The sequence below is a fragment of the Nymphaea colorata genome, chromosome 10 (genome assembly GCF_008831285.2).
Source record: "Nymphaea colorata isolate Beijing-Zhang1983 chromosome 10, ASM883128v2, whole genome shotgun sequence".
Taxonomy (NCBI): domain Eukaryota; kingdom Viridiplantae; phylum Streptophyta; class Magnoliopsida; order Nymphaeales; family Nymphaeaceae; genus Nymphaea; species Nymphaea colorata.
This window is the reverse complement of record NC_045147.1, coordinates 996599-1009148: the sequence shown is the minus strand read 5'-3', so window position 1 is coordinate 1009148 and position 12550 is coordinate 996599. Positions and strand designations below refer to the sequence as shown.

At 36.9% G+C, this 12550-nt stretch overlaps 1 protein-coding gene across 1 annotated transcript; it reads left to right on the top strand.

Annotated features, from left to right (window-relative positions):
* The first annotated feature begins 8484 nt into the window (after positions 1-8484).
* Positions 8485-11810, top strand: LOC116263244 (replication protein A 70 kDa DNA-binding subunit A). The gene is made up of 2 exons (XM_031642906.1): positions 8485-8912; positions 9713-11810. The coding sequence occupies exons 1-2, from the start codon at positions 8644-8646 to the stop codon at positions 11340-11342; spliced, it is 1899 nt and encodes a 632-aa protein (XP_031498766.1). The 5' UTR covers positions 8485-8643; the 3' UTR covers positions 11343-11810.
* Positions 11811-12550: the final 740 nt, after the last annotated feature.

The following is a 12550-nucleotide window of genomic DNA, read 5'->3' as shown; positions in this document are numbered from 1 at the left end:
GGATTATTTTGTGCATGCTGATGCTTGGACATTATAAGTACTTTTCTCATGTAAATTTTTAACCTGCAAATGTTCTCTAATTTCTCAAATTTGTTTACCAAGCTCATTTTACTTGTAATGTTGTTTGTTAGTTCCTTGCTTCTTACGATAGATGATGTCTGGTATTGACAAGAAGCATTTGCTATTGTCAGAGAGGCTTCAAAAAGGGTCTTAGGCTTACGTCCTTTTGATGTGCAGTTTGTAGGTAATTTTCTTTTAATTTTTATGCATTCAGTTTTTTGTTCTCTATTGATACTTGTAGTGAAAGAAAACACCTTGTTTAGAAGGAAAAGCAAGACTGTAACAAGTTACTGCTTCTGAAACATAGTTTTATTTTTTAAGCAAACTGAATGTGTTGTGTTCACCAAAAGGTGTTGAAGAGACAAAAATGAGAGATTTGATTTAGTGATTTGAATTTGTTTTTTTTTTTTGTAAGATCCTCATCCCTCCGCAGTCCCATAAAGTCCAATAAAACCATCTACTGACCTTTGTTTGCCTAACTAATCAACTTCATCCATATAATATTTTAAATGTTTCTGCAGCCTCTGGTTGCCCAAAGAACAAGCAAGTAACAAGGTCAGTCTTTTACAGCATGTCACTAGGTTATTGAATCTTTTTAAGTAAAATCGTCATGTGGTGTTTGGTGCAACTTGTGTTCCAAAACATGAAGTTATTTTTCATGCTTTCTCTAGCTTCTGAGTGAGAAATTGGGAGCTTCTCACTAAATTTTACCTAATTTCACTCGAACGGGCCAAGATGACATTTCTCCTAAAGAACCTCGATTGCTGATTTCCTTGTTATCTGTCATTTTGGGTGAAGATATGGAAAAATAGTATTTAATATGGCTGAATTTCAGGAAAATATCTCTTGTTTTATTTTAATGGTTACCTCTTGCTGCTGGAACATTCTATGTTAGTGTAGGTGGTATGGTTCTTCACAAGGGAGAAATAGCAGAAATGAGGACAGGAGAGGAAAGACACTTGTAGCTATCTTACCTGCTTATTTGAATGCTCTGAGTGGAAAAGGAGTACATATTGTTACTGTAAACGACGATCTTGCTCACAGGATCGTTACCTTTTTTTCTTGTTTTCTGTTGATAATGTAATTGATCTGTGTGGTGGTGTGAATGATTTATTTAAACAATGTAATCTTTCAGGTTTCTTTCTCTTTTTAAATGCTATTCTCTATGTACCATGAATGCTTGAGCTGGTGTAATTTATACATGCTGCCTTGGACCCATTTACCAAATCTCTTCTTTTAGTTGGTTTTTTCAAAATTTTATAAGATCGGTTTACATTTTTAATTGAGATATATGAGGATTTTGATAGTCTATTGTGGCTCGCCCTGTGAAGATTTAGGGCATTTTTCTCTTCCGATGTCATGTTAAAGCTGAAAACATGCTTAGAGGCTGACTTCCTAAGATAATGTCATGTTAAAGTTGAAAAGGTGCTTAGAGGCTGAGTAATTTGCCTTATGAAGTATATTTTTTTCTTTTTATTTAAAGTACTTCAATATTCCACCCTCAAGATGGTAAACCTAGCATGGAAGGGGGACGTAGAACAATAAAGATACAAAATAATTGTGGGCAACCTTCAAGTTGTGAAAAAGACAGTAGCAAAGTAGTCAATGGCAAAACTTGTATAGTTATGCAACAACAAACTAAAGCAAGAAATTTATCAGTTCATCTAAAAACATTGGCCAAATCCTCGACCGTAAGACTTGTTAAGCATACCATTTAGACTCTCTCATTTAATGTCACCACTAGGCCAGGGGACAACTGGTATCATTTATACGCCTTCAATATCATATGCCAAACCAACAAACCACACCAAATTTTTCAAAGCCCATGAAAGCTTGTTACGATTGACGTTCAAAAACCCATCCGAGTCAGCCAACTTGACTTGGTGATCAACCTTATCAAAAAATGGAAAAACCAGGAAGTATCAAGACTTGGCTGAGCCACCCGACTTTTGGAAGAGTTGGAGGTGGGTTTAACTGAATCATTCACGGATATAATCTAAGGGCATATATTATACAAATATACTTGTAAATGACACCAAACTACATGTTATATCAAATTTTCATTGTAATATATATAAATATATATGTATATATATACACACACACTCTCTGCATAACTGTAGTAAATATATTACTAAAATTTGTATCTTATATATCCATATACATTATTATACACATTATGTGTAATATATCAGTCTTATAATGAATTGGAAACACTATACTTCATGCAAAAGTAAAGTCACCAAAACCAGGGCCAGTGACTAAGTTGACCCAGAAAGTCACAAGTCAGTTTCTTTTGACTTGAGTCCTAAACTGGGTTCTAAAACCTTCCTTAGGTTATATTGCAAGTGGCAGTCACTTTCCTCTTTGCATCCCAGATTAGTGAATGGAATTGACCACATAAACACCAAAATTGCACGGATATATCGAGCTATTTACAGCAAATCTACATAATCCAAATCCATTGCAAGAATGAATAGTTTGCTATTCTGGACTTCACCCTTACAACCCAAGAATATTTATGACATAAAGATCAACCTCACACTTATAGCAACGTTAACTGCATGTAGTAAGTCCTTCCTCCACCTACATGTGTGCAATAAAAAAGGCATTCACAAGAAAAGGAGATCAAACTCCTTTTAAGCTAAAGCCAGACAGTTTCCATCAAAACTCTCATTGTTGGATCTGCCTCTTCCAGCCTTAGTTTTAGATAATAGCAGAATCCTTTGCTTAGTTTTCTTTTCTGATGGAATTTGAAGTTGATATTGCCAATAAAAGCTAGTACAACTGATTCAACATCTACAAATGATCCAGTAGATTCAGATTTCATGACATACCATGGCATCAATTTTCACATCGTTGACCTTGAGTAACACTATTCAGATTTTCATTGGCCTAAATTTAAAAGATGAACTTGTTTATGAAATCCTCATGTTAACATATGCTGCTGTCATTTTCATTTATAGCTTTCTTATTGTGCCCTTTATTTTTGAACGCTATTCAAGTTTAATTATTAGATACTGTAAAAACCGTGGTAGTTTATTTTCACTTAAGCTGACCCTGTATTTGAAACTACACCTATACTTAATGTCAGAGTATGTGGGAATTGCAGACATTGATAAGAAGAAGTCAATTGCTTTCTTCCATTCACTTGAATATTATTTATTTACTATTTGCAAAATCTAGCAGCTAATTCTTATGTTTTTGCTAATATCATTGGAATTTTCTGTTGTCAATGTTTCTGTAGAAATCTGTATGTGGACATAACATGGAGATGCATATAAACCATTAGACACTGAGTATGTATTTTCATTTTGAGTTGATCAGCTGTTAGAGTTGTTGTATTTATATGGATGGAGGATATCTGACTTTTTGTTTGCTTCTGCACTTTTTTAATTTATCGAGGAGATCATAACATGAACTGTAAAGTTGCTGTGGTAACTGACAAGGAAATGGAAGATCGTATGAGCTCTTCATTACAATTATATGTTCTGGAAATATGTTTCCTTATTATCAAACTAAAAAATAATTTTCTAGAAATCTGAAAATATATTTCTTTTTCATCAAACTAAGAAATAAATTTCTGGAAATTTATTTCTAAGTCATCACACACACATCAAAATGGGAATCAGAAAGATTTTTCTCATTCTATTTTTTCAGAAAATATATTTCTAGAAATATATTTCCAATTCTAAATTTTCAGGCCATCAAACACTACCTCATTGAGCTATAATATTCTCATTGCAAATGTCATTGTAATAGTCAAAATGGTTTGTTAAACAAGGCCTCCATATATTGAGAAAATCATGAGAGGAAATATCATATACTAAGTGAGAATTCATCACTGAGGACATAGGCGTTTTGTTAAACCTTTGCATTCTTGGATATGTAATTGATCAATTTTCTTATTTGGTATAAGAGCCACCATGAGAACATGTTTGATTGCATCATTAGGATAGGCATGCCTATCAAACCCTCCTGCAATTTTCTAATATAGATCAACATTTTCTATCAATAAAACTTAATGTGGAAAGGCACTTGCTATGGGAGTGAAAATTTATGCCCATTCTGATCAAATACAATCAGATGGGCTTAGCTGATGGAAGTAGTCCTGCTCCTTAAAAAGCAAAAATTCAATGAAGTGAATCTGAATACAAAGAGTGGCTTAAGAAGGCCTTCTTGTGAGCTGGTTATTATCCTCATTCAGGGAGTCTTCGTAGCTACATCATTAGCTTGAAGCTGGCATATGTCATTTAGGAAAGTCTTAAATAGTCATATGTGCATAATCTAGATCAAGAGTAATGCAGCTAAAAGCATAGTTTTAACTTCTGCATAAAGGACAAAAAAACATAGATGAATATGTGCAATTAGCCAAAACACTTTCATTAGCTTGCAATAGCATCCAAGCCAGATGTTGAATCAAAGATATGTTAATCTTGAAGGGCTTTCAACATAAAATTTGGCATTTCAAACATCAATAGCAATGCATTTGGATCCTATCCCTCTTATCTGTTGCTTGCTTCTGATTGAAAAAGCACATTTTGAATATTCTAGTGAATAGAGTGACACCATTTGTGTAAACGTCAATTCTACTGTAAGATCGTCTAACAGTATGGGGTATTATTAGCACCATGCAAGTAAGTATAAGTTGGTTAGCAAAATATGTACAAATCTGTGTACAACAAGGCAAACATCAAAATTATGTGAAATATGTTAAAAGGTGGGTCACATGATGAATGATGTTATCATTTTACTACTCTTTTCAAGTAAAAACAAAATGCTAAAGCCCAAGCATATGCAACTACTTCTAGAGATTCAGCTGATTGTGAAGAACATAGCATCCTAATTTAGGCACCAATCATCATAATCACCAACCTCGTCAAATGTATGCCACTATACTCAAACCATCATGGCAATGATGGACTGAAAAAAAAAGGTGATGACATATGATGATCATAAAACACATTGAATCTTCTTCCATTTCAAATAATTTTGAACTCAATAGTATACTACATGTGCTAGCCAAGAATTTATCTTCTGTTCATAAATTTGTTAAAGACAATGATGCGACAATTGACTTTACTCTAAATGCTTGTTATCTTAAGAAACAAGATGTAGGGAAGGTCCTGCAACATAGACCAAGTAAAGGTGAAATATATCATATCCAACTGCAACAGAAGAATAAAGAAGCAATAACGTGGAGCTTAGCTCAAATCTCAGATGGTATTAGTGACTTGGGCACTCTCTTTTGAAAATCATTGAGTCCATGCTAAGTTCAATCAATTTACCTTACGATATGCATTTTAGTCAGCATGTGTGTGAGGCATGTCAAAAAGGTAACTGATATTACTACCTTTGCAAAATAAAATTGGCTCTTATAAGAAAATGTTAGAAGTTATCTTTCAGATGTGTCGAGCCTTGCCCTTGTTCAAAGTGTCAATCAATTCAAGTATTATGTTATTTTTATTGATAGGTTTTTCTAAATACATCTGATTACGTCACATGAAAAATAAATCATATGTGTTGCATATCTTCTCCACATTCAAAGGACATGTTGAAAATGTAAAGGGAAGAGAATGAAATACTTGCACTCTCATTGGGGAGGTGAGTTTCAAGCTTTAACAACTTTTTTGAAAGAACAAGAAATACAACATAGGATACCATGACCACATACACCAAAACTCTCTTAACCAAATTGTGCAACTCAACCAAGAAGCCCTTTGCACACTCATCGGTGTATACAACCCAATGTTGATTGTGTACATTGCAAGGTCACTTTCATTGCTGTCATTAAGATTATGGACCCTTTAAATGTCAATGTAAAAATTTAAAAATTTTAGTAATAATATAAATTACTTATTATTTCAACACAAAAAACTTTAGCAACATATTATTTACAAAAAAAAATGCCTAAATAAATGAAGCTTATGGAGATATTTGGGTTGAAGTCTAAGACTTAATATCACACATTGGTCCAATTTGAATTGTGGACTTATGATGAACATGTATATGCCAAGCTTGGCTTTAGTCAAAATATAGCAGATCTATCTCAATGCAAAGCTAATTGGGCAACTTTGATTGAAAATTTTTTCTTTTTGGTAAAATAGAAATGAGAGGCGAACTTGGGTTTTAATGATGGACATTGACAATGAGCATGACTTCCCGGTATTGGGTCGCATGCTAGATCTCGTCAACAGTCAACAGGAAGGTAATGGTGAGGCTAGACATGTTGTTTTGGTTCTTGACCATGATCACAATTGTGTGTCAAAATTGTAGATGAAAATCATGTCGGGGGATGCTGAAGTAGTGAAGAGGCTTCCCCCATCCCTAGAGCTGTGGAAGTGAACCAGAAAGCTTGGTTAATTATTCATGAGGTGTCAACAAACTTGATAACAACATCAGTCAAGTGGGTTGTGATTTATTACTTCTATCCCGAATCTGATAATCTTTCTTCCATATCTCACTTTTACAATTTTAGCCTAGCCCTAACTTCGAAATCACTGGCCTTCAGGCTTGTTCAATTCTTGGACTACTTTCTAAGATGGTGATTTTCTACAAGATTCAATTAAATCCTGAAAATTTGAATCTTAACCAAATTAACATAGTTTCAATTGAAATTTCTTGATTTTCTTTCTTGTATAGATTTAAATTCTCATATGTTTTGACTTGTCCTTTCTATTTATGCTTTGGTTAAATTTTGTTCAATTCTTTACAAACAATTAAGTCTTTAATTTGTATCAATTAAGTCTAGTTTTCAATGCTCCCCAATTATAATTTAAAACCTCATCTCGTTTCAAAATTCAGGACAAATCAATTTAGAACTATCTTAAACCTAGTTCCCAATGTCTTCCAACTCTAACTTTAAAAATCTCAAGTTATTTCAAAATTTGGTCAAACCAGCTTTAAAAGCTGATTTTTAAACTTATTCTTCATGTATTCCTTTTAAAAATATACATCATGTGAACCTAGGTTGCATGTATGCATGGACTCAAATGATGAAAGGGTTCTCTAGAAATACTTTGTGTATTTCTAATTGATTGATGGTCCAGTGAAGGCCTTTCAACTCTGCCTTTTCCAAATCTTAGTCAATGCATCATATTTTTTCAAATTAAACGTAAGTCAATCATGCATTGATATAAAAGTTATTAGGTTTATATACTAATACCTAACAATAGTATGACATAAAACCCAACCCTTGGTTCAGTCGCCTGTGGTAAAGGTGTCAGAAATGGCACCTCGTATCAATATGTTGAATCTCATCTTTTAATTCTTTTGTCTCATATTTTAAAATATAGGTGAGTTCATTATTTTCAAATTACCCATCTTTAACAATAAAAAAATTTCACATATAAGCAGAAACTTGGTGTACAAGTTTGCATTTCTACTAAATGGATTCCTCCAATGTTATAGAAACGCAAGAGATTGTTTATTCATTGGGAAAAGGGAACTCCCTTTCCTGCCTCAACTGGATATTGAAAACTGGGTTTTTCTTTTATATAAATACAATGACTTTTCTAAGTTTATTTAGAAAATGGGTGAGTAGAGTCACAACTGGTGATTTTAACGAAGGTCTAACAAAAAGTAATTCAAACAGCTATTAAGTCCCTTACCTGTCTACTAAGATGGATGGACGCCTGGTGATTTTATCTATTGTTGATGACATTGATATGTAATGCTACCTTCACATCTACTCTAAGAGTTAAAAGACATTATTGAGGAACTATATATGATTGCTCTAAGAGTGGGTATCAAGCTGGGTGCCTGATGGCTTTTCAAGTATCCAGCCCAGGTTGGGTTATGCCCGGGCCATAGAAAAGACCTCGAAGCAGTTCAACAACTTCTTGGGCCCGGCTGAGTCGGGTTGTGCAGACAATATATATATATATATATATATTATTTTTTATTACTTTTTTTATATATTTTCAATATAATTATATATTTATATATTAAATTTATATATTTTAAATGTTTTTTCATTAAAATCAAGTTAGGCCCGGCTGAGACCCACCTTGGACCTCGATGGCCTGGCCTAGGCGGAGGCTGCAGGCATGGGTGCAGGGTGAGAGAATTTTGGCTAAGGGGCACTATGTATAAAATTTTAAATTTTTAAGGGAAACTATTATATAAACAAAAAAAATTCCTTAAAATATCAATATGGAAATCTCTATAGGCAATTGTCCACACTTGATCTACACCCTGTCTTCACCCCTCTTTCAAAGTAGGAGAGATAGATCTAATTGCAGTGTTTAGCACACTCTTCATTCCATTGTTTCATTTGTACATATTATGTACTCGATTAATAAAAGGGTTGGAGATCCAGCAGACCTGTTTTGGGAAGCTTGGGAATTTATCGATCCGATATTTTGACGATCTATATACGAACAGAAATAATGGTGGAACGTTTCAGAAACAGTTGTTGCACGATCCGGACTACAAATTCAGGCGGTGGTATCATTGGTCAGTATGAACACACGACAGCCCAACAAACCCCGGAGAGGAACCGTGATGGAACGCCTCCCTGTCTCCTGAATCTGCCTTGTGGCTTCTCAGGAAAATCAAAACCAGAAGAGGGAGGAGGAGGTGATGGCGGAGAGGCTGACCCCTAACGCTATAGGGGCCGTGATGGCCGGTGACGTCGACCTGAAACCGCTGGTGCAGGCACTGGACATTGTCAGGATGATGGCTTTCGGCGGTAATCAGGAGCGGTACAGGGTTACAATCTCTGACGGCGTCCGCTCCCACCACGCTGTCCTCGCCTCCCAGCTCAACGACCTCGCCAAGGGCGGCCATCTCCGTAGAGGCTCCGTCCTTCAACTCATCGACTACACCTGCAGCTCCGTCCAGGGTCGCAGGTCTCTCTCTCTCTCTCTCTCTGTCTCTCTGTCTGTCTGTCTCTCTCTCTGTCTCTCTCTCTCTCTCTCTCTCTCTGTGACACCCAAGGGCATGGGGGATTGATGAAATCTTGCTGTGGAAATCCCGCGGTTTCATTAACTGCATCTAATTTTTAGGTCTTCCTGATTTCTTATTGTGTTCACTGGATGTTTTCGATTGATTCTGCTAGCGGTTCTTAATTCACTTATTTCTCGCAATCTCAGGTCGATTCTGTTAAATTTAATTGCAAAATTAGGTATAGGTTGATGTGTGAAGACACTAAGTTACAGACCCTTTAGTGCGAGGGAGTTTGCGAGCAACGTCATGAGCAAAACCCTTTTTGCGATTAGGAAGTCCATCATTTTCAATTATCTCTTATTTTAGTGGAAATTTAGAATCTGGAATTTGGCTACTCCTGAGTTTTGAATCTCACACTTCAGATGTTCAATCGATCCGACGCTCAGTTGATCCGTCACTCCAACACAAATTCCTAATTCAGAATAATCGTTAGAGAATAATGTTCCTCTCGTCAAATTTGCTGTTTGTCTTAACGAGTTTCTTTGCATACCTTATTTCTGTTATTGGTAATCTCTTTGATCTGTTGGATTCTCTGGAGGTTTAGTATGCTTTTGAACATGGAGATCAGTTGCGTCAATTGTGCTGTGTGGTCTTATTAACAATTTTCATATTTTTGTTTCTGTTATTGGTAATCTCTTTCAGCCGTTGGATTCTTTGAGAGAGGCGAACAGCAACATGACTTTCTTTTGGATTTTTCTCACAGGTTTATCATGGTTTTGAACATGGAGATCATTTCTGTCAGTTGTGAGGTCATTGGTCATCCTAAACCATTCGCAGACTCTAAAGCCAGCACAAGTGCTGAAGCTGGGACAGGAATCAATAATAAGCAGACATCTGATGTGGCTTGTATGCCTTCTTTGGAAAATTCAGCCGATGCAGTTAAACTAAAAAGTCCAACGAGTAATCTTTGCTCAAAACCCGGTGTTCAACCTTCTTATAGACCTCCACCAGCTTACACTAATCGAGGTCCAATTATGAAGAATGAAGCGCCTGCAAGGATAATTCCTGTGGCTGCCTTGAATCCTTACCAGGGCAGGTGGGCAATCAAGGCTAGAGTAACTGCCAAAGGCGATATCCGCCGCTACAACAATGCCAGGGGAGACGGGAAGGTATTCTCCTTTGATCTTCTTGATGCTGATGGTGGTGAAATACGGGCAACTTGTTTCAATTCAATTGTAGATCGGTTTTACGAACTTATAGAGGTCGGCAGAGTGTATGCGTTATCAAAGGGAAGCATCAAACCGGCACAGAGAAATTTTAACCATCTTAACAATGACTGGGAGATTTTCTTGGATTCAACCTCCAAGGTGGATCGTTGTCCAGATGAGGATGTGTCTATACCCCAGCAAAACTTTTCATTTAGGCCCATCAACGAAATTGAGAACATGGAGAACGCTTCAGTGGTTGATGTCATTGGAGTTTTGGTGTCTGTTGGTCAGTGTGTTACTATATTGAGAAAGAATGGCATGGAGACTCTAAGAAGAATTCTCACTCTCAAGGATATGTCAGGTCGAAGCGTTGAGTTAACTCTCTGGGGAAACTTTTGCAACAAGGAAGGTCGAGAAATGCAGGATTTATATGACTCTGGTCTCCATCCTGTTTTGGCTGTCAAAGCTGGTAGAGTGAACGACTTCAGTGGGAAAACAATCGGGACAATTTCCACCACTCAACTATTCATAGATCCTGATATCCCAGAGTCGCAGAAGCTAAAAGATTGGTTTGAAAGGGAAGGCAAAAATGGTGCATCGCAGTCTATCTCTAGAGATGTTATGCCTCTTTATCAAAATGAAATTCGGAAAAATGTATCACAAATTAAAGATGAAGGACTTGGAAGAATGGGTAAGCCAGATTGGGTGACGATTAAAGCAGCCCTCTCTTACATAAAGGTGGATACGTTCTGCTACACTGCTTGTCCTTTAATGGCGGGAGATAGGCAATGCAACAGAAAGGTTACAAAGACTACCGTTGGTGGGTGGCATTGTGAAAGGTGCAATCAAGATTTCTTAGAATGCGATTACAGGTACATTCTTCAGGCCCAAGTTCAAGATCACACTGGCGTGACATGGGTTACGGCCTTCCAGGAGTCAGGGGAGCAGATACTAGGATGTTCTGCAAAGGAACTGTACTTGTTGAAATATGAGAAAGAGGATGACACTAGGTTTGGAGAGATTATAAAGAATGCTCTATTTAGACAATATCTATTCAAGCTCAAAATTAAAGAAGAGATTTATGGTGATGAGCAGCAGACAAAAGCCACTGTTGTTAAATCAGAAAAATTAAACTTTTCTGCTGAGACTAAGCATCTCCTGTCTTTACTTCAGAAAAATGAATAATCTATGGGCGCTTTGGCGATTAATAGACTGACACGAAGTCCCGATGTTTGGTGCACAGCTGCGCAACCAGTCCGTTGTGAGGATGAAGAACCAGTAGCCCATCGTAAGGGAAAAGGTGGGAGGCTGAGTGTCCTGTGTTGTTTAATTAGACATTTTGGAGCTATTCTGCGGGTTTTATAGAGAGCCGCTTAAAGTGGCATCAGTCACATTAACATTTGGGAGTTAGCTTTGTCGAATCGCACTCCCAAAGATGGATTTATTCTTCAGATGGCCCTTGAGAGGGTTTGGCCGAGCAAATTCAGAGTAATTCCTCTGCGGCGCCAGGGGTGTACTGTACTGATTCAATATTAGTCAGAAACTGCTGAAATTTCACGAAGGCGCAACCATTATTTCGGGCTTTTTTTTTTTTCCATTATTTCTTCTTTTCACACAATAAAATAGGAAGACCTCTGTCGCTTGATTTTTCAATTGACTGTTGTTCGTTGGTGCTTCTTTCCCGACTGCTTTGCATTAAGGACAACGTGTGAGTGTTTAAAGAATTTGCTTCAAAATTAGAGGGGTAGATTCATAATACACTTAAAAAGTGTCTTATAAATCTACTTCAATTTCAAACATGTCATTCTTAATGTTGAATGTCAAACAGAAGCAGGTGTGCTTATTTGGTCTCAAAAAGTTTGTATCAACGTTTAAAAACTTGCGGAGTCAGCAAAAAGTTTGTATCAACGTTTAAAAGCCTGCGGAGTCAGCTCGTTGACTCGGCTCGGCTCGGCTCCCCTCCCTACCAGGTTAACTTAGTAGGGGGAATCGTTTTAAGCGTAAAACGCGGTAGGGTTTGGCCGTGACTCGGTTGATTCGGTCCAGTCACGAGTGAAAGAAGACTCGGAACGAGTTATGTTGAATTTGTTTTTCACAGAAACTCAGATGGGTTAATGTTGCGACTCGTTCACTTGGAACGAGTTGCGGGTGGGATTAAACCCGTCGAGTTTTATGTGCATCGATGTGAAAAACGAACAAATGTTGGGGCTTTTGGTAATAGGCAGCATGTTATAGAAAAGAAACCCTCGTCCCTCGATAAGGAAGAACAAAGGGTTTAACGGGGAGGGACGAGGGTTAACCCTCATCTACGATTTTCGTTAACTATTCCGGCAAAAGTAGTGTCTCCGACGACTGCACCGGCGTCAACCAAAAAACAGGCTTCAAGTAAGTTC